Source organism: Cygnus olor, chromosome 2, assembly GCF_009769625.2.
Source record: "Cygnus olor isolate bCygOlo1 chromosome 2, bCygOlo1.pri.v2, whole genome shotgun sequence".
Classification (NCBI taxonomy): Eukaryota; Metazoa; Chordata; class Aves; order Anseriformes; family Anatidae; genus Cygnus; species Cygnus olor.
The window spans coordinates 33051728-33074767 of NC_049170.1; the positions used below are offsets into that span (position 1 = coordinate 33051728).

At 37.8% G+C, this 23040-nt stretch overlaps 1 protein-coding gene across 1 annotated transcript in view; it reads right to left on the bottom strand.

The window, feature by feature from the left end:
- Positions 1 to 23040, bottom strand: part of MACC1 (MET transcriptional regulator MACC1) — a 34366-nt gene that overhangs the window by 6183 nt on the left and 5143 nt on the right. Inside the window, exons 2-4 of the mRNA XM_040549358.1 lie at positions 10225 to 10339; positions 5946 to 7984; positions 3278 to 3466 (exon numbers count right to left, since the gene is read on the bottom strand). Of these exons, the coding sequence (XP_040405292.1) occupies positions 3278 to 3466; positions 5946 to 7984; positions 10225 to 10339 (2343 nt within the window). The remainder of the gene's footprint in view (positions 1 to 3277; positions 3467 to 5945; positions 7985 to 10224; positions 10340 to 23040) is intronic.

Below are 23040 nucleotides of genomic sequence, written 5' to 3' on the forward strand. Positions count from 1 at the left end.
ACAATAGTCAATCATTAGTCAAAACTTATTACTCTTTCATCTTTACTTAGTTTCCCACTTGCACACCAACTACTGTCAACAAGAAATATTTCCATTAGAAAACTCCAGGCTAGGATAAGATGATTTTAATCGGGGTTCTTTTATAGCTGCTAAGTAAATGCAGCGATCGCCAATCAGTCTGAAATAAGTAGTCAGACTAATGTTAGCTTTCTAACAACACTGGGGGCTTGCCCACACAGGTATGAATTTACACTGCATTAGCTACATTCATTTTGCTTGCCATATAGGCACTCCTGCTGAACAATATACACGAAATTTTATAAGAAGAGGATTGTTTTCTGTGTACAGAGGTCCAATGCATTAGATCACTGGCAATTTCAAAGGTCAGTAGAAAGCACTGAAACTGAAGCTTAGATTCACAGGACAGGGAGGATGCTGATTCTCCATGTGAGATACCAGTGCTAGAAACCTGGCGTGCTTTAAACTCGCACCTGTGCAGGCAGACACTTACAAGGCTCACAGGAAGTCAATAAATTCCCCATGATCCCATCCTAGGTCTTGAGGAATGAAATAAAATAAAGCAATTGCTTTTCGAATGTTCTCTTCAAAATAAAACTTGCTCTATTACTGCCTTTTGTATAATGAGCTTGACTGTTTTATCTCTTGGCATCAGATGCCACCACAGTAAGGTGTAGGAGCTTGTAGATCATGATCATGATACAATGGAGGGTCTTTTGGCACCAACTGTGTTACAAAAAATATAATTTCTATGTAATATTTAGATGTCCTAAAAATTCATTCTCTCTAGTGCCTAAATACACATTGTCATATAAACAAGACACTGATATGGCTCATCTGAAATCTTGGAGAGTATTCCTATTAACAACTGATACAAACATAACCTTAACATTTTCTGTGTATGCAACTTTGAAACTGAATTCTGGAAGTAACTGTTATCAGACCTTCCATGAAAACTTAGCTTAGATGTTGCTTATGAGCAATAACACAATCAATTAAATTAGAAGATCTGTTTAGATTCCAAATTCCATTTAGGAAAATAATTATTTTATATCAAATTTGGGACACTATGTCCTACATACTACTTTTCCATTAACATTTCCGATTCAGGCAAATCACTAACTTGATATGAAGGAAGAAAGAGTTGCAGGAATGGCAGACAGCACCATTCATGTAAACAGTTTTCTTTGATCAGCAATTTTTGTTCTGGAAAAAAAAAAAAAATATGGTGGTGGATTACATTTTCCTAACTCAGAGGTCAGAGGGTCAGTGCATGTTGCTACACTGAATTCATAAGGAACATCATTTTCTGTGCTTGCTGGTGTTACTTTTCATTTTTTATAGTTCAGACCCCAAATAAGCTCTATTTCATTCATTAATAAATTTTGCATTTCTGAAAAATAAACATCCAGTACAAAATGGACTTAATGGAAATAGATACCTATTTAAAGCAAAGCAAATACATTAAATATTATACATAATATGAGGATACATATAGTTATATATATTTATATATTTAAAGTAAATATGATATATAAAGCAAAGTAAATATATAATTTATATATTTTTATTTGATTATGGTGCTGAAAAAAAGTTAGAGTTCTGCTGTCAGGTAAGGAGAAAGAATTTCCAAACACCATGGAGGCAAGTGGAGTTGCATATTGCTCAGGTATAATTAGGTCTATGATTCCTGTTTCAGAAAGCTGGGATTTTTTCTAACATAGGAAGTTTAGCAAGTAAAACAAAACAAAACACACAAACAAAACAAAAAAAAAAAACCAGGAAGTTAGTTGAGGCAATACAGAAATTAAAAAGCATAATGGAAGTGACAAGCATTCACAGTTGGATGGATTTTAGTATTTTAGAATAGGCTAGGACAAAAAGAGCTAATAATGGGGTGTTTTTTGTTTATTTGTTTGTTTTCACTGAAAAAAAAAAAAGTAGCAGACTAGGGTTTGGTGGAGCTGAGAGTTTTATAAAAAAAAAAAAACAAGGAGGAAGGTGCATCCATGCACAAGTAATGTACCCAAAACAACGGGAGAAACAAACAAGCAAGCAAGCAAACAAGCAAAAACAACAACAGCTCAAAGAGCTGAAATAGCTCAAAGAGAAAAGTAAGACCATACAAGTAGGAAGTGTTTGCAAACAGCAATGATAGAATTTTGTAGGAAATGCAGAACTTTATATAGGAATGCCTGGAGTTTTGGTCAAACATTGGACTGGAGGGGGGGGAGAGGCATTTAAAGGGAGTAAGAGGTTCATGATCAGAGCAGAAATCTCTTGATAGCAATCACAAGGCAGGCAGAATTGAGATGAAAGACTCGGTGGATTCATACTGCAGAAAGGAAAATTCCCTGTCAGAGAAAAGGGAGAATCAGCTACAGGGAAAGAAAAGGGAAATAAAAATTTAATCTCAAGTTGTTGTGCAGGTAAGAATGGGAAATTGAAGCAGTTCATTAGGTACTGAGATTTGAGAGAAAAGGAATTCAGGCTTGATATTGTGCATTATTTGCAATAACGAGGGAATAGATAGTAGAGGCAAAGGGAGAGTCTATCCTGAATGCAAAAGCTAAACAGAAAGGTCCATTTATGAGTGTCATTCAGTAACACTCAAAAAGAGGATGCTCAGGATAAAACCTAGTCTGAGACCTAGTAGTCATTGGCACACAACTCTGTGGATCCCACAGTTCTGGATCAGTTCCAACAGTGGATCCCATTGCTTTGGTGTTAAAGTAGAGAAATACAGGAAGCAACTTGGATGCCCAGGCAAAGGTGTGTCAGGAGCACAGGCTGGCCCTCAACTGAGAAGCATGAGTGTGAGCCCAACCTAAGTCTTGTGACATCTCTGTCACATTGCATGGATGCCATGGGTACCTTTGAGCACCTTCAAATAGCACTAGAGATATATTTAGGTACCTGAATTTCTTTTTAAATGTGTACACACTAAAATACATCTGAGAGGACAACTTGATTTTTATTTAGAAGTCATATTTCTGTTTAACCAGAGTGCTTTACAAAGGAGGGTAAATAGCATGAACTGAATGGCAAACTAAGCAATTAAAACAGGGTTTGTCACGTTCATATAATAGGACAGAGGTGGAATTGTTGTCAGAGTTTGTCTTGCCTGAGTTAAAAGGTGACAAATCTGACACAAACACAAAATGGAAAAGCGTTTCTTCTGCACATAGCAAGGAAGAAGAAAGGTCATTGACTGCATTTGAGGAGCAAGCATGTACACTGCTTTACAGCAGAGCCTTACCTCCAGAGCTACTGCTCCGCTTTTTCCTTGGTGGGGTACCTCATAAGCCTCTATTTGCTGCTTTGTGAGTCGGGCTAGCTTCTCTGCGAGCTCCCGCCAGTATTTGCCAAGCTTCACAGCCGAAGTCAAAATGATGGTGTCCTGGGTAAGACGTGCCACTAATCCCTGGCAATCTATTTTCAAAAGTGCCTGCAACAATCATTTTCATTAGTGTTCCTTCACCAAGGAATTTCCTACAAACATCATTATAATCTGTTTTCGCAGCACTACTCTGCAATTTTAAGCAGACAGAACAGCTTCCCCTCCTCAGGTTTTACTTTCCCCAAAAGGTATTGTCAATAATTTCATAGGAAAACTGCCCATAAACTTAAGAAAAAAATTTGGCTGGCATTCATGTGCTTCAACATTCCAGTGTCACATGGGTGCTGCCAAGCTCAAGGATCCTAAAGGAAAAACATTTTTCTTCAGCAAAAATATCTGGGACATCAAACTGAGCTTCTTAAAGAATGACATGGAACTTAAAAATGAAATTAGAGCACTCTTATACTAAAGTGCGGTCCTTGGTTTACTTTTCCAGAAAATCATTGATTACAATGGCCAGTACCCTTTGATTTACTCCCCCACAGAACCAATAATTTGCTGACCATTTCACAGAAATGCAAGCATTAAAGTCTTCATTCCTGTATGCTAAATGATCTTCCAAGAACAAACAAATTAAAGTGTTTCCAGCAGTGAAGCCCTGAAATGAAGTTATGTTGTGTTGTCCTTTCTTATTTGCTTACACAAGAGCTAATAAAAAAATACATAAATAGGTGTGGTTTTTTTTCTCCTTAAATTAAAAGCAGAATCTTCCACTGTAAATATTGACTTTTCAGTGCAAGATCAAGAACCAAACCCAGAAAAGCTCCTTAGTTTCCAGATTTTCAATAAAATATCAAGCACTTCTCTATAAAATAGATATTTGTAAAATTTAGTCAAAAAAAAAATATATAAAATAAAAATTCTCATTGTAAACAGTAGAATTTTTGGTATGCAAGATGTCTAATATAAATTAACTAATTAGAAAATACTGAATATGGATCCCAAACTCTCTCATGCTACTGCCTGTCTAGAATAAAATACTGAAGTCGCTAACGAGAAGCAGACTATAGTGTACAATAGCAAATCCCTTTACACTTCAGCAAAGCGTACACCAAGCTGTTCAATTTGCCTTTGATCTGATGAGAACCAAGAACCTTATTAGACATGAAAACAGGAAATTACTTAAAATAACTAACCAGTAAATTCTACCAACAAGTAACATAAAAGATAAGTCTTTAAGTCTAGCTTTAGAAAAACAGGGAACTGTTTTTGCATTTCGTAGCTCATAATCATATACATCTCAAAAAAAAAAAAATCTTGTTAATCTAATTGCACCCTACTTTTTGCCTGTTCTGGTGTGACCCCTTCATATCATCATATTCAATCAAAAGTTTGGATCATTTTCATTTTCAACTTCTCCCACCATTTTTTGTACAGAGACAGCAAGCTAAACTGTACTTTGTACTTGTTCAGTTTTATTTCATTTAGTGCAGGCTTAGGAATTGTGTAAATCACCACTGCTGCCAAAATTTTCTGAATCCTTTTGCTGAAATTGCTGTCAGCACTTCAAAGAGAACAAACTAGTTATGAGAAGCACACCCTGTTGAGGTTTGCAATTCACAGGGACAGTCAAAAGGTTTCAGATGAAAGGCTGAATTCACGTATTTTTAAAATACGAATTTTTAAACACACATTTTTTGTTTACACACACTTCATCTTTGAATGAAAAACTTAATCTTCTTTTGTCCCTAAATATACTAGAACACTTTCAGGCAGAGCCAAGGACAGTATTGAGTAATCCTGAATTCCGAATTAGTGTGCACGCAGCTCTATGAGTAAATTTTCAGGATTTAGATTAATATTTATTTCATTATTAAATATTTTAATTATTTGCAGGCAAAATAATATGCTTTAAAATGCAACCAATAACCTGGAAGCATTTACGAGTAAATCACATAATTCACATGTAACAGTACTGCATCAGGTAGAAGTTGTTCAGTGGCTTGCAAATGAGGCCCATGAAAATATGTATTAAAATACTTTTATTACTGTCTTTAGGTAGCTACAACATTAACTATGAAGTTGTCATGTATAGAACGAAAATGTTGTCTTCAACAGGTGGGTCATGATTTCCGTGCTTTAAAAACATAACGCAATCTTAGAGATGCATATTACAGCAGATATACTAATAATAGAGTTCCCAAACTACATAGTTGCTAATTGCTTCCAATTGGGATTGTGAATTACTCAGGGAAACCGTTTACCATGATCATGACTTCCATGACAAGAGAGAACTATTTCAATCCTGGCCTTTTTTTTTTTTTTTTTTAAATAAGTAATCACACATGAGCAAGGCTCCTGGCACTCTTACAGAGCACTATTTAGAATGAATTGATCGTAGTATTATTTTTTATGAGAATCTAGATGTACTTTCCACCTATAGGTATCTGCAAGTTTCAGTAATATGTTAGGGTTTGTAAAGAATCCTGTAGAGGTGCAGGACAGCATTTTGTTGTTCATACATTACTGTTGAGTAGCCTGTTGGCAATATATTCCCAATAACCAAGTTAGTTCATGCAATACTTACAATAATGAGCTCATAAAGGAATAGTCTCTTTTTTTTGTTAGCATGGCAGTCTTCCTTTAGCCTCTTCACAACATGTGCAACTCTGTCTGATTCTTTATCACCATGTGCCTCATTAAAGTCATCCAAAGACATATGTGAATACCCTAGCATGTCAGACAAAGCTCTCCAGTCATAAACACTCTCTGACACTGTAGATAAAACTACTGAGTAGATATAAGTCAGTTTTTTAAATGGCAATACGATTTGTTCAACAAGATTCCTGGTTGTTAGCTCACTGTCAGTAGTGTCCATAGCTTGCTCTTTAGAAATTACTTTTATGTTTTTGCAATGTACCAGACCAATCTTTTTTCTGAGAACTCCTACATACCACTCCTTTATTTTAGTTTGTCCGATGGCTTTTACTTTATCTTCACCAAGAAGTGCTATTGTATCCCCTTTAAAATATTCTAACAAATAGTCAATCTTATTTTGACGTAACACAGTTTTCAAAGCCACTCCGTAAGTATTAACATTTAAAATTTTGTCTTGAAACTTTGGGTATTTAATTGTTGGTATTAAAAATAAAGGTGCAGACTTGATTTCTTTGCGTTTTTGTAAGCGTTTTGGCCTACTGATAATTCCACTTAATTTTGGGGCTGGATCAGGGGTTGTAACATGGAACTGCATTACTTGGCTACTTCTTAAGACTTTAATCTGAACAAGAAAAACAAAGAAATGCATCTCCCTGCATCCTAGCATGGAAAACAGGAATTGGTGTCGGACCATTTCACCAGTTTTCAGTTCCTCCTCTTTGATATTTTTGCTTTGGTCTTCCATCTTTATTTCAAAATCTGGATCACAGGATACCAAAGAAATGTTTAGATCCTGGGGCTTTTCCAGCAGAAATGTATGTTTTCCCCACAGCTGAAACACAACAGGAGGCATATTTTTCCCCCCCTTTTTTATATCACAAATTGTAAGTTTTCCTGGAATGTAGTTATGACCAAACACTGCAAAAACTGTTGTAAAAGATGGATGAATATATTTGGGACCATAAATTCCAACTGAGACAGTTCTATGAACATAATCCCAGACATTAGTGGCTGGAGGCTGCAGTTTGTTTGCCTGGACTGCAATCACTGTGTACATCACATGACTTAGGTCCGTTAGTTTCACTTGTATGGTATCTTGATAAGTGTAGCAATTCTCCAGTTTCTTAAAAGGTCCTTCTTTACTGAAACTAAAAAAACACACAATATCACTCATAACCTGGCTGAGAGGATCATTCTTCACTTGAGCTGCAACTTTCACCTCTAGGAAAATAGCTTCCTTCGTGTTGAGGTTGCTCAGCGTGAGTTCTATCAGAGGACTTACAGTGCTAGACAGTTCATTGTTAAATGACGAGGGAGGATTAAGAATAGCCCTTAAACCAACTTCTTGGAATTCTCCAGGTAATACATGACCCACGGGGATGTGAACATTGATATCAGAGTCAGGTAGCTGAACTGAACCCCCTTCATGGTTCAGTTTACAAACTATATGAATGTCAGTAGCTTGCGTCTGTGCCCATCCAGGACTATGGCTCATGGCTTCTAAATCTAGGCAAGACCGAGTCAGCTGTCGGTGATTCAACCAAGCCATCTTGTAGGCTTCGCGGTCATTTTGAAGACATGTAATGTCTGAAGTTATAGTTTTTTGAGGTATTGTCTTGCAAGGATTAAATCTTCGGTTATCAATAATATCCAAGAAGTCAGAGACACTCTTGGATCGTCCAGATCTTCTTGCTGAGGTCTTTCTTAGAAGACAATCAATATCAAGCTCATCACCTGAGGAAGCCAAAGAATCCCTATTGCTAGAAACTTTAGAGAACAAATAGGGTTTTTCTTTCAAGACAGAAAGGTATTTATTATTTTCATTTCTATTGGAAGCAGCTATGTCATGTACAAACGGGTTGGAGGCTGACAATTCGTTCCAAAAAGGATTGGTCTTGGAAACAACATGGGCATGTTTGAATAGGTCAGACCAGTCAATATCCAAATCCAATTTACTTTCATTGACATCTGTTTAAAAGAAAAAAACACAAGTATTTCCTAAATCACAGAAACTTGACACATTTCATTCATTTCTAACCAATACTCTACTAAATTGATGACAGGCGACTAAATTTATCCCCCTAAAATGCATACGAATCAAGTTGTTAAGGAACACATTTATATATTTCTTCTTCAGGTCTTTAAAGAGCATCAGTATTGATTTCTAAGCAACATTAAGAATTTTGTTAATAAAAAAAAAAAGTGTGCAAATGAATTAGTGCTGAAGGATGTAAAGCATCATCTGCAAGGTGCTGATCATTACCAACTCCTAGAACTATTAATTGGCATCAAGTATACTAAGATACCATAAGCTTTAAACCCTTACATTTCAGTAATCTTTGGCCTATTACAAAATTTCATGCATTTCTTTCCTTCTTTCCTTTTTTTTCTCTATAAAAAGATTAAACAACTACTGTTTCATTTTTTGAACACCGTAGACAGTACAGATAAACGCATTATTCAGGATTCCCTTTCACGGTAGTGCACATGCATTTAATTGATAACAGCACTCTTACAATTCATCTCAGTCTTAGTGGAATTTGTTACACTATCTTTCCTTTTAAAAATTCATTGGTATAATTTATGAATTGCACAATTTGAAATTGAGAGGAATATTTTTGTGGCTATTAGTTTTTGAGATTGCACTTAAATAGGCAAATAAGGATACAAGTAATATTTAAATATGGCTTCTAATAAAAATACTCATTATTAACAACGTCTATTTGTTGTGAATGTAAGTTGCCTCAAGTCTATATTAATAACAGTTCCCAAAAGCTGATTTATAGGTTAAGACTCACACTTCCTGCAACAAACAGTGACTGAAACTTTTTATGCAAAAGTTTTCTGTCACTAATAGTTTGCCACTATTATTCTATACCATCCCTTCTTCCTACATCCTTACAAATAATTTTAATGTGGGAGGGGAAAGACAGCACTGCTATTCATTCAGCATACCTACATCCTTCACTATTACGCTACCCATAATAGCTTCCACCTTCTCCAAAGTTATTAATTACTGCTCAAATGTAGGAATGACAGTGCACTCAACCAAAAAAAAAAAATGCTGAAGCATTTGTACTTTTCGTTTCCAATTTTTCATGAACTGTGACAAAAAGCCCAAACAGTGATTTTTTTTTTCTACAGTTCCAGAAAAATCCTGAGTGAGAAGAACCAAAATGGAATTTATCTGGAATGCTGTTGGCGGGGTGAGCGAGCCTGGAGACAGCTCCTGACCTGGGCTTGGCCAGGAACACCAGACTGCTCAAGGGCCAGCTGAAAAGGCTTTTCATTTCTGCCCAATGTCCAAAAGCTTTCCCTGCATTGTGTTGCTATTACAGTAGAATCGGTTATTAGAAAATAAATTAAATAATCCCCAAAGTAACATTCTATAAATATATATGTATTAAAAAATAAAAATAAAAATAAAAATAAAAATAAAAATAAAAATAAAAATAAAAATACTCCAGCCTTCCCCTTCCTAAAGGGTATGTATCCACAGAAAAAGTTTGAGCTGAAAACTCTGGCAGAGCCCAAATCATTAGGCTGGAGTCTTTTCTCAAGCCAAGGTAACAGCACGGGTTACTGAGGTGCTGTAGGTTAGCGAAGAAAAAATTCCTACTCTCCAAATTGCACAGCAAGTGCCAAACTCACTGTTACTCACATCTGCTACTGGACAAAAGCTAAGAGAAGATCTATCTTGTCTCTTAACTTTTTGGCTAACATATCAATGAGATTAAAGTAACTTTTGTTTTAACTCAGGTTAACAGCTGACATTCAACACAGTTTTCTACAGGCTAAAACTGAAGTTTTTAATCTAGACTAGCTCCGAAATTATCCTTCCAGATTTCTGGTATTTTAAAGAAACCTTAAATGAAAGGAGCTTGGTTAACAAACATATCCATGTAAAGTTAATGGTTCCAGCAATTCCTCTCAACCTGCCTGACTCACATTTATTATAACAGGGGACTTGTCTTATGCTGTCAAGTTTCTCCTAGAGGACTTTTTGACAACTTCTTGCACTCTGATTCCAGGAACATCCATGATGGCCTGGGTAGTGCAAAACAAAAATAATACAAGCAAACAAACAAAAAACCTCTGTTGTGCAGGGATTTACAGAGTAGCTGTAATTCTTCACACTATCAAGAGCTTTGCAGAAGTACAGACTTAGGTGGAAAGCCTTAGTAAAGAAAATAACAGAGGATGCATACTGTAGGTGGCTGAAGGCGTCCGGTCATCCACATCAATCAAAGTCCCTTCTGACCTGCTCCGAGGAATCTCTGAGTTATGGAGGGAGGCTGTTCCACTACTGGAAGTGTTTTCCTCCTAGGAAACAGTTAAATGTATAAAACATTAGCAAATACGTAACTTGAAAAAGGAGAAACTGATGAATAGTTGAGCTTTGCTCCTGTGATGGGATAAATGGAAAAAAAAATCCTAAGCGAAGTTATGGTGTAAGACTGAATTTATGGAGTCTGCCCAAGAGCATCATAATCCCAAGTGAGTCTTCCTATTTAATTTACAGCAAAAATACCAGATGCAACAGTCATAGTACAATGCAGTATCCCAGGCCCTGACGAAGTCCAATACGTCACACAACTAAATGTCTTGCAGTTGGAACTGAGAAGATTATACAATAACTTCCATTCTGAATGTCTTGAATGAAAAATTAATATATAAATAAAATCACAGAATGTTAGGGTTTGGAAGGGACCTTGAAAGATCATCTAGTCCAATCCCTCTGCTGGAGCAGGAACACCTAGATTAGGTCACGCAGATCATCGGGTCAAATAAACATCCAAAGTTTCTAGCCAACCTTATCTAAAAACGGGAATTAGAAGGGGAAGATCTAGGTCCATTCCTTCCTCTGTCAATTGATATAAAATATTTCTGACCCCTTCTGCTTTATTATTCTTCCTATGCTCTTCCCCGAGTGAACATCAGGTCAGATTTTCCTGTTAGTCTGTAAACGCATGACTTAAAACACACTTCCAAGAGGTGCATGCCAGCACAGCAACAACCTAATAAAGGATGTTCAGGTCTCTCCTCTTCTCTTCTGGTTACAAGAAGTTCTGTTTGATTTTGACATCATTTGCATATGGCCACACAAGAGCTGTAAACCAGGTGCTGTGGTTAAAAAAAAAAAGAGTCGAGAGCAAACCCTTCACAAAGGCAGGGCATGAGGGACATTCCTCTAAGGCAGGTGACAGGGAAATGAACATTTACAGGTACTACTGCTTATTGCTGTTTTCAGCTGCCCAGGAAGAGGAATTGCAGGCCTTTGAAGGAGTGTTGGGTATCCTATGTGCCAAAGTTACTGCATCCCAACAGCAGAAGCTGGAGGAAATACAGTCTTCTAGACCTCTTTGTACAGGAGAGTTCATTAAATCTGTGCTATAAACCGAGATCACTTAGTGAGTTTCCAAGAAAGCTCTGACTGTCCTTACACATACTGGGGTTGTAAAGGATGATTACCAATAAACACATGGAGACATATGGATTTAAAGCTTTTTTTTTTTTTTTTTTTTATAAAGGTGGGGGGTAGTCACAAAGTCACAATTCTGCGGTGCATCCACAGGATAGAAAAGCTAGCTTTGTTCAAGAGTCTGAAATATTGCAAACTGCCACTTCTTCAGCAGCAACTGCAGCCTGCTTAGAACTTGATTAATTATGATTAAAATGAAATATATGTATGTATGTGTGTGTGTGTGTGTGTGTGTGTATTGGGCTTGATTTTTTTGTGACTGTAAGAAAAAAAGAATTTTCAGTTACAATTTTAGTAGGTGAGTTATGGGAAAAAGGAAGCATGCATTATATCAAAGCATTACTGAATGAGAAACTGGCTGACTGTTTCCATTGCGCACGGGGCGATGGTTGAAGATATGATTTTTTCTGCACTACAGATGTAATTTGGTACTTTTTATTCTTACCACAAGGGCTACATTCAGCAAATGGCAATCTGTTCAGATGTGGATTTGTACTCAGGCAGGATGCAAGGCTGATGTCAGGCTAAGGCTGAAAGTTACCCAGCAGTTTTGCTGTTGCAGGGCAGTAAGGACTTTCAGGTTCCCCTGTTGCCAGAAACCTCAGCCTCTGGCCTTAGAAGGTCTGATTTCAGACGGCAGTGAAAGCTAGCATCCAAGACTAATAGTTTGCAGCTTCTGGTACTAATGCCGTACCAATGCCAAACTGGAACTGAAGATGCCTCCTTCATCCCAGCACTGTCATCCCAACATCTGACATCCCACACCTGTATAAAAATGTCACTGCTCCTTCCATTTGTGGTAAATGGCAGTATTTTTGACAATGCATATCCATTACTACAAAGAAAGTGTTTTGCATTGCTGCTGCAACTCAAAATTTGAAGAACTGAACACATATTAGCATGCAAGATTTTCAGACTTCTACATCACGGACTAGGGTTATTTAATCACCAGTGTAAAGTATCCATAATCTAAACTCCCAGTAAGTGTATAAAAAGAAAGTTCACTTCTTACAGTACCAGTGTATGTGTTGCCAGCACTGATCTCTGACTGATGATTTATCGATCAACTGACATATTAATCTAAGAACAGTTCTTTAAACAGTTAATAAAAAGCACAAGTATTTCAGTAGCTCTGAGACATGGGAGGCAGTAAGTAAAGATGAGGAAAGAGCACACAACAGTGCAAGTAGCTGCAGAAAAGCTAAAATAGGAACCCCTACGGGAAGGGGGAGGGAGAGAAAATGAAAAAGAAAAACAAATCTCGTACACAGTGGGAGTATATTGACAGAGACATGACAACAAAATTGCACATAGAAGTTTTATACAAGCTATGAATTTCTGCAAATAGAATAAGCCATTTCCTAAAAGTTCCCTCTGGGAACTCCTTAAAACCTTTAGCACTAGCATGGCACAAGGACAGAAGAGGGGGATACTGAAAAGGAAAACTACTTTCAAAAATAACCACCACCCCCCTCAAGAAAGCATTCCTTGGTATTTGAGCATGATGAGGGAGCCCCTGTGATTTAGGCACGTCTTCAGGCCAGCCAGGAAGAGGAGGAGGGAAGGAGGACAACATAGATGTTTCTGTGCAAAAAAGATGACCACGTTTTGTCAGAATGCCAAGGGATGTGGGAAATGCTGAGGACAAGCTGTACACATGCTGTGGGGTACTGGGAAATGTGCCTCCTGAACACAGTTAAATGATCTGACTGCAGGCTGGATCCTGTCTATTCTGTGTTCCAGCCTTAGTGCTGTAAATGCTTAAATCCCCAGTGCTTTTGTACAAGACTTGTAAAATAAGAAAAATCTAATATTCCTCCTTTTTTCCATGGTTAAATTCTATGACAAATACAGCACCCTATCTAAAACTTTTGATGGGGCAGCCCTATTAATTAGAAACTTACCTGGGAAAATACGGAAGAATGATCACCCACAAGAGAGGAGAGATTAATGCATGTGGTATAGAAAGCCATGCTAAGCAGAAGTGAAGAGGAAAGGTATGAAACCCTTTTGCTGTGAAAAAGACGGAATTATGTACAGGAAGAAAGAGAAGCTAAGCTTTTCACTTGTTGTAGCTACCAAATAAGAAAGATGTAACCTGACAAGTACTTAATCATACAGAGAATTATTTGACTGATAGTATGTCAGCTCACAGCGTGAAGCGAGCAGGAAACGAAGAAGTGAAGAGGCTGGAAAGAGATCAGCTGTGAAGGTGACCAGTGAGTGAACCTGAGTGACTGCTGAGAGACGTGGCATTTTTCTGTATGAGGCCAAGAAATAGCTTGCTAGGTGCAATCTGCTTTTAAAGCTCAGAGTGCATTGTGTGACCCATAGGAGCAGGGAAAGCAGGACCCACAGTGCTTCTGGCAAAAAGCTGCAACTTGGTCACGGAGGAAGAAAAACATATTAGAGGGAGAAGAAAGTTGCAGGTAGAACAGTTAAATTTTCAGAAAAGCCAGGAGACAGATTTGCTGCAAACTGCATTACTGCAGCATGCAATGCCTCTAGAAATGTCTTCCAGGTCTTTTAAAATTTGAGTGCACTCCCTCCCCTCCCCGAGTCTATACCAATGAAAACATGTCCTTCTGTGCTTTAAATAGTGGTAAGGAAGAAAACAAAAAAGCCTAAAAGCAAACACTTCCCCACTGCCTCTGCTCTCAAAACCAAAGACATTCCTTTGTGTTTTTAAAAGATCAACATCCCAGAGCAAGACACTAGCAATATGCCTTTCATTCAACCTTAGCCCTGTTTGCCCCTCTTCAAGAGCAGGCTGTATTAATAGCAGAGCTCTGCTGTGGCAGTGTCACCCCATGGACTTGCACACACACACTGATACTCAGCTATGTCGTTATTCACAATGATTGATTCATGGCCTTTGTATCCAGAGGAGGAAGCTTTGGCATTTGCAGAGACAAGAGAAGCAACACAAGCAGGTGATAGAGATGTGCTTCATTCCTCAGGCTCACTCAGCTGTCGTGTGGAAAGATGACTTGCTAGGTATATAGGCTGAGTTACTAAACATACGAGTTTACTTCTGAAAAGGAAGCAAGGCTTATTCATCAGAAGGTTAAATACATTGTTCCTGACCTGACCAAATACTGAGTATACTGAATTATTTAAATTCCATTAGATGCAGGGAAGAAAAGGATTTATAAAGAGAAAGCAATTACCAAAAAAAAAAAAAAAAAAAGAGAGACGTGGTTTCAAAAGGGTCTACACATCAAGTCTAAAACACTGCCTGATCTCAACAAATTAACATGTTCCTAACTAAACATCAGTTACAGTAATGGGACATATTTTAATGGACCCTTATTATTCATGATCTGGAAGAGCTTTACACAGCTCAGAGATTGGGGACAGGTTGTTAGATATGAGTTTACCAATCTCTGATTACAGGGCTCGACTGTGATACTGTAGTACAGTCAATGGTAGTACAGGACAGCAAGCAAAGCTTTCAGTTGAAGTGATAAAGTCTTTGACTTACTCTCTTAACCTGATGCATGTGAGACAGTTAAGGATTGCATCCATATCTCTTTTGAACTGAGACAGAAGTGGTTTTAATGTTCCAGCTAAAGAGCTCCAAGTCCTGTGTTACCTACCTTACTGATACTTAACAGCAACGTCAGTGCTTTAGTGCAACCCCCTTACTTGCCGCTTTGTCTATAATGATAGTGAGGTGTTTTTAATTGATATACGTACTAATTTATTCCAGTGTTAAATAGTTGACTATGTGATACCTACTTTTTCAAAGTTCTGGCAACTTACCACTTTGTCAGTACCGCAGATCTGCTCACGTTCCTTTCTGAACTCAGGGTTTAAGGTTTCCGCAGACCAAAACATCTCTCTACAGAGATGCTTGTAACTAGTGTGATCAATGCTTGTAATACTTTGTTTGAGCTACCTTTTAAAGGGTAGGGCTAGTAGTCTTAGCACAACATAAGAATGGGACCTGAAGTGGGTCATTCTCTCATTAGATTTCCACAACTTCACCAATGGCTTTTTTTAACCTCTGCTTAGCTCTGTGCTACCTAAGACTCATTGCTTTACAGCCAGTTTGGAGAATACTATGCAAACAGAAATGACTACACTCCCTCTACAAGAGAAGTACCCTTTCTTTCCTCCCACACATCTACGCTTCTAAAATTGTTTGTAGTAAGCATAAGGGCTATGGTATTTATTTTTTATTATAAACCTCACATTTGGGAACACTGCTTTCCAGAAGCCTCAAAAACACACATAAACCTTGATGTTGTGTTTTAGGTTCTAGCTGCTGCTTTGAAATATAGTAAGGTTTCTCTTCAACATTAGGAAAAAAAAAATGTTGCCTTCCATCTGTGTCACTAAGTAACTTTTTTAAGAACTGAAAATGGAAAGTAAGGATGCCCTTAAAGTTCCAACTTTGTATCATTAAGTTGTAATGTTTCTTCTTTTTGCTGAACAGAGCAACCAACTTTGCAAGTTTATTACCTTAATTGTTCTATAAACTCATTTTCTTACTACTTCTTGAGAGCCTTTAAGACCAATAATAATTTTAAAAACCACAATGGATTCTCACTGACCATATACAAACATACATACTGTGGACGCATTGAGTCATACATACATGGGAAGCAAGGAAGTATTGGAGGTACTGTGAAAACAGTCCTAGATACTTGACAATTTTTGACAAGGTTTGTAAGTACAAGATACCTCCAAAATACTCATTATATTGAGTATTTTTCCCCTACTTTCTTCTCTTTCTAATAAATAAGACCTTTCCTCCTATCCAAGCTGCATGCAGAAATTACACTGGGTAGTTAACTGATCAACTCACCTGTCAGTGAAGATGAAACCTCAGGCACCTGCATATTGGCTCTGCTTAAGCAGCACTCCTAACTTTCCTGCATAGTGTTTATTATGCTTTTAGCAGGAAAAGGCTCCTGCCTGTGCCTAGTAGTGACAAAAGACTATTTGCAAAGGGACTGATACAAACTGATATAAACTGTGGTCTTTGAGGGCAGGAAGCAGTTGGGGAAGGGAGGGAAGAGGGGCAGCAATAACTTTAACAGTAGTGAATGATTTACAATATCATGGCTGACTTCAAGAGTAATAAAGGAGATTTCTTTAAAAAAAAAAAAAAGTCTCAGAGTCACAAGGTCATGACAAAAAAAAAAAAAAAAAAAAAGAGAAAAAAGCTCTCTCTCCTCCAAAGACCGAATTTTGGTAGCGTCTTGCTGTTTGACACTTACAGTTTTGTAGAGAAAACAGCACATCCACTAGCCACCCATAAAGCAAGTTAAGGACAACAATTCCCAGAAAATCAAACCTAGGTAAAGTTGTGAACAAGTTTTCCATTATGAACTGGCATTCACTGAGTTACATGTTTCACAGAAGTAATTACTCTTTAATTTAAGGGCTGAGCACAGGCAGGGGAAAAATTCCTCTTGACTTTCAACATTTAAATATGTCTCATTTGGACCATCAATGTGATAACGGAAACCATACAAACATTATGCTTTCTTCATGGCATTAAGTCAAAGTACCAAGGAATCCACCTGCAGAGAAGGGTCACCATTTTACTCACTCACAATGCTTTTAAGTTCTTAACATTATAATTACAATTAACGTTAACAAGTGATGTTAAGCACCTGTATCAGCTGGATAGGTTGCAAAGGTTGCATGTGTTTTTCCTACTCCAAATTAAAATGGATACAACAAAGCAATGTTGCTGACACTGTGCCAGGACCCAATCTTGAACTTTCAGCTGTGAAACTGGATTGCCTGCTGTACCTGTCTGGGTACATGTCGACGCTTTATCTTGGACAGCAAGAGGTTGTACAGGCAAAACAAGCGATGTGAACCTCAAAATAAATTCAGCTTGGTATCTAGGCATGTATGAAGTACCTTTTCTCTGGTGTTCTAGTTTCTGGAAATTGAGGTGAGTGCCTGCAGATGGGGCAGGGGAGGAAATCAAGTAATACACTTCTGGCTCTCCCAAGAAATATGAGGGGAGATTGATACAGAGAGAACAGAAATGATGGAAGAAGCTCAATGTGGAAACAAATGACTAAAACAGCTACCCATGTCAAGAAAATAACTGTATTAAACATAGTAAAACGTAAATCCATTTGGCAAGGACTCTTCTCGCTGTCATTAGAGGTTAGCTTAAAAAGTTAATAACCATAAGCATAATCGTTCTTCAGCACAACCACAAATTACATTTTGCTTTACTTCTGACCAGATAACAGAGACAGGAATATGTGACAGAACAAATAATATGCTTGACAGATTGTGATTATATATATATTAAAGAAAAAAAAAAAAAAAAAGCCTGTTTTTCACGTATTGATCTGCTTTGACTGAAGAACTTGTTTGATAGTCCTTGGCACTTTAGAAACATTCTGAAGAGAGCATTTAAGATGGAGTCTTAATCACTGTGACACTTTCCAAGGTATACTGCAGAAAGCTCACATTTTCTTTGTTGCTTTTTATGGCAATTATAGTCCCCAAAGCTTGGCTAAAACTTTCTCTGGCAGTAAGATGTCATTTCATTTAAAACATCTGTGCCTGTGTTGCTAGTAACTGGCTGAGCTGTCCATTATGTTACACCTGCCAATATTCTGAAGTTACTTTTGACGTTGTTTGCTGAAATGTCAATTTTGAAGGGAAGAAGGGAGGGGAATTCATAAAAACATACTCTGTTCTCTAAAAGCCAAACCCAGTACCTCTTGTTATACTGCAGACTCTCCCTTTACATAGCAATTATACATGCTTTTCACAAGACGAAAAAAAAAAGAAAAGAAAACCTTACTTCTTAAGTAATCTTACTTCTTAAATGTAAAGCGATTTATGTTTAAATGGGTAATTTCTCTACTAATGAAGGACATTTGAATCTAAATTGTACCCTTAACTACTTCTTATCAACAGTACTGTTAAAAATGTCATACTTTTACTGAAATAATATGATTAATATGAAATAATAGAAACAGACTCTGAAGTGGTAATGATCCAGGAAAAAAAAAGTCTGAGGAAGATAAATTGCCACATAATATCAGATCCCATTTAATAATCCATCTCTGATCACAGCAGACTACATATTTCAGATGAAGAATTAAGAAGTGCTACATAAGAAAACAGAGGAAGGGCTGCTTCTAACATTGCTGGTAGTTTTATAATCTGGAATAGGAACAATTCTATTATATGTAAAAATTGGTCTACAGTATCTCCATGGATGTTACTCTAAGGAAACAGTTGAATTCAAGAAGATTTGAGACAACAAGCTCCCAATAAATTCCATGCTCTTACATGTCAAAATTTAGTTCTTAAATCTTGTTTTACAAGTTGCTCCTCTATGTTGAGAAGAGGCAATCTATACTTTTCTTACTGCTTGTTAGAATAGCATGTCCAATCTCATCTATGTTTATGCAGTGGTGATAAAGTCATACTTCAAAGAGAAAAAGTGAGAACAAGCGTTGTGTGAGCTAGTTGTTCCAGTTCTCCTCTTCCTCCAGTCCCTACGTTCTTCATTCTCTCCATTACACGGCAGTGTCTTTCCCAGCAGTTCTCCCTTTTGTCATACATACCCTTAGCATGGATACAATACCTCAGTGGAAAGCTAGGTTTCCCAACCAGAAAATATATATATATATATATTTTAATGCTGCAGGTAGGGTTACCCACTGAAAACACTTGAAGAACATTGAAGTTCTCAGGAATGGCAGAAACCATTCCTGAGGTTCTCACAGAGAGCTGGCTGACCTCTGAAACTATTCAAATAGGAAGAGTCCCCCATTTTTGCCCAGGCATTCCTATACTGCCTTTAACCTCTATTGCCTCTATTCACCCCCAAAAGCAACAACACAGCTCCAGCTTTCTCTTTCTAACAGCCCTACCACTCAGGCTGCTACAGGCACCCTACCTCCAATCTCCACTGATTCCAGCTCTATAGGCTATTACCAAAGAAAAGTTGTAGAAAATTGGTCTGGGACTACTAGGATATTTAAGCATCATGCAAAGCTGCATTAGTTTCACAAATATTACTTTAACAGATAATTCTTATACACTGCCAAGTGTTGAGGCTTGTCAGATACTCTTCTTCCAGAACGGGAGGCCAATTTCTACCTGCTGGGAGAAATTGCCAATAGCGTCTCATACATTGGTTATAGCAGATTGGAAGGAACACTTAGCCCAGGCTTCAGAGGCCCTACAGACACCAGCACAGGCCATTTCGTGTGGGGTCACTGCCTTCATGGAGCTGGAGTTCCTCTAAACAGCCATTTTCAGTCTGGTCAGTAATAGTAGAGTAACATTTGCTTCACATTGAAAGAAACCAGGTAAAAGGTTACAAGTGGAATATACCTGTGGCCCAGATTTCAGTTTAATAGCTTTCTAGTGTTTGACTTTCTTATTTGGGAAGCTGGAGGTATCTGCCATGTGTTAACTCTGAGGATTCAGCCTGTGCAGCAACCTCTTCCAAATGCCACCCCTAAAGAAATGCTTTTTTTGTTTGTATCATCTTTATAAGCTTACTGTCCTTGCTCCACTTGTAGGAGGAAGAATTCACAGCTTTTCTGTGAAGTTGCTGCCTTTGATGATCAAACATTTCCCTACCCATCTCATCTCGTTGCAGGAACTCTGGATTTTTGCACCTTTAACCTGCTCCTACTGCTCCCGATAATAAGGGTTCAAAATGTGTTATGTGAAATACCGCAGATTCATATATGTGAAATTACACTTTTTTAAATGAAGTCTCATACTTTATACCTTTTCTATAGAAGCAAACATACAGAGCACATGTACAATGCAGCTGAAATACTTCAGATCAAACAACTCACTCCTATCATTATACATGTATCCTTGTCATCACTGTCAGGGGTTCCTTGATTAAAGTATACAAGTGTCAAAACATGCAGATATAATTTGAACATTTAACTTATCAACTTCAAACCAAACACACCTTGCATTACAACCTTGTGATGGCAAGTTACTTTGCTTAAGAAGTTTTTTTCCTTGGCTGTTGTTACAGGAGACTCCTGTCACATCTCTTTGCTACAGATGCATGTAATCCTGATTGTGCAATTTATCACATGAGATTTTCAGCCCCCTTCTTATGGTAATCGTTCTGTGTTTCAAGTCATTGATGATGAGAAGCAGAAATTTGCAGAACACAGGATTCTCCAACCGAGAGCAGTCTATTACAGAGAGCAAGAAGAGTAGAAGGTATGAAAATCAAAGCTCCAAGGAGATACATTCTGCTTCCAAAGCTTCATCTAAACTTTAATTTGGCAAGTATTTGCAGAGTTGCATTGTCCAAATGTTGCCTAAGCATTAACTTGGTTTAGGTCAGCTACTAACATCTCAGCCTAGGGTTTTATTTGTATAGTAACTCAGTCTGCAATAAGCAGAAATGTGCACAATTTTGCTCAAAATCTGAATTAACTGTGGCATAAAAAACTTTATATATTGTAGTGTTTTTCTACTAGCTATTGCATAGCCATCCACACCCACCAAAAAAAAAAAAAAGTATCAGTCAGTAGTTCATCAATAGCAACATGAGAAGACATTTGTCGAGTTTGGTGCAAGTTATGATTTGCAGAACTAGAGCAGATTGTGCTCAGCTTCACACCATGACTATACGCCCAAACTGCCTTGACAAACGTAATAGAACAGTTTGTTCTGTTCTGAAAGTTGTCAGATTACGTTATTTATGTGAGATCATTAAATTCACCTCACACTACTGATTTTAGCAAGTTTTTACAAAGCTAACTCAATGGCTGTCATCATCATTCAGTATGCTGAATCACTAACATCCACACAGATACTTTTGTCTTAATATTCTTTAGAGATTAATGTTAAAAAAAAAAAAAAAAGTTTTCGCTCCACTTTCTCCATATTAGGAGAGGGTCAATTTGCCACCCAAGAAATGTATAGGCAGTTCAGCTGCCCAAACTTACCTGTCCCAAGAGGAATGGGGCTTGAGACATAGATTTGAGGGCAACAGGTACAGAAGTTCAAAAGCTGGCAGCTCCTATAGCTGCCAGTTTTATTTCAGAATGGCTAGATTTGATTTATTCAAGGATTTCAAAGCCAAAAGAAACAAAGCAATTATCTTTACTCTCCCTATGCAGAATCAAGGCCACAGACTTTCACCTAGCTATTACTGTGCCAAGCTAAATACATTTTTATTGAATTGAAATTATTAGAGACGTCCAATCTTGAGAGCCTGAGCTGATGTTTATATTATGGTGGGATCCAAACTAGGGTTTTGGTTTACTTTTTCATTTATATTTTGGCAGGCCTAGTTGCAACAGCATCCCTCTGCAAAGCTTTGTACAAATATATAGCAAGCACATCCTGGTCACAAGGAGCTGATTGTTTAATACACAAGACAAGGAAGGACAGGGATGGGGGTGAGGGGGAATGGAGATAGACCAGTTTACAGATGGAAAACTAAAACACAAAGAGATTGATAGCCACATTCCCGTGTCTTCCATTCCTACCGTAAGAACTGCATAAACAAGCACTAAGCCCCTTAAAAAAATCTGGCTCCAAACGACTTGTCCCAGACCACACAGGAAACCAGTGACAGAGCACAGGGTGTTTGGGTGCCTTGGGAAGAAAACTGCCACTATGATCAGGACTTTAACAGTCACTGCATAAATACCGCAAGAGCCCTTCTCTATCCCAAAGCATTCACACTCTGAGAAGGCAATTAACTTAAGAACAAGGCAAGTATTCGTAACACCTCCTGAGAGCCTTTGGCATGGCTAGGTTTGGCCTCACTTTTCAGCTATGAGGAGAAATCACCTATCAAAATTGCATACAAGTAAATGGTAGTTACATATAACAGGTGGCAGAAAATTACTGATTTATGTAGATAAATAAACACAGTTGTTGTTTTTTTTTCCTCTCTTCCACGTTTTCATTTATTGTATAGAACAACTGACTAGCAGCCAAACTTAAAAGTCTGACATTTTATTACTTTATAAAACATTAAATTTAATTAAAAAAAAAAAAGCACAGCCTTCAAGCAAATTGTCCTTCTGTTTCTTGTACAATACATAACACGAGGGGCAAGAAAACTCTCAGGGAAAAAAAAAAAGTTTTCGGGGGAGCACACCAGTAGTGTACACAGGACCTCCTGACTATGTTTTGTGACTAGTGTACAATCACGACTGTTAAGAACATACCGGGGAATTCCAAGGTGCAAAGGACTCTTACATATTTTCCAGATTAGCAGCACTTCTCTGCTCAGCAGCCACATTAGCAGACACCTGATGGTGCAAGCCAAGCAAGTCACTGTGGGAGGAATCCAGCTGGCGAGCAGTAAGTGCCTTGCTGCCTGCCAGAGCACAGGTAACCCAGGAGCCACTATATGCACCTTTTGCTCTCCATGGATCAGATAGATAAATTATGATCTTATGTTAGGTTGATTACAATTTACAATTAGATCCATGCACCCCCCTCAGATGCTTCTGAGCGCACACACACACAAAAAAAAAAAAAAAAAAGCTGTTATCCTACCAGGAAAGCCAAGCTGGCTTCTCCCACAGTCCATATAGCT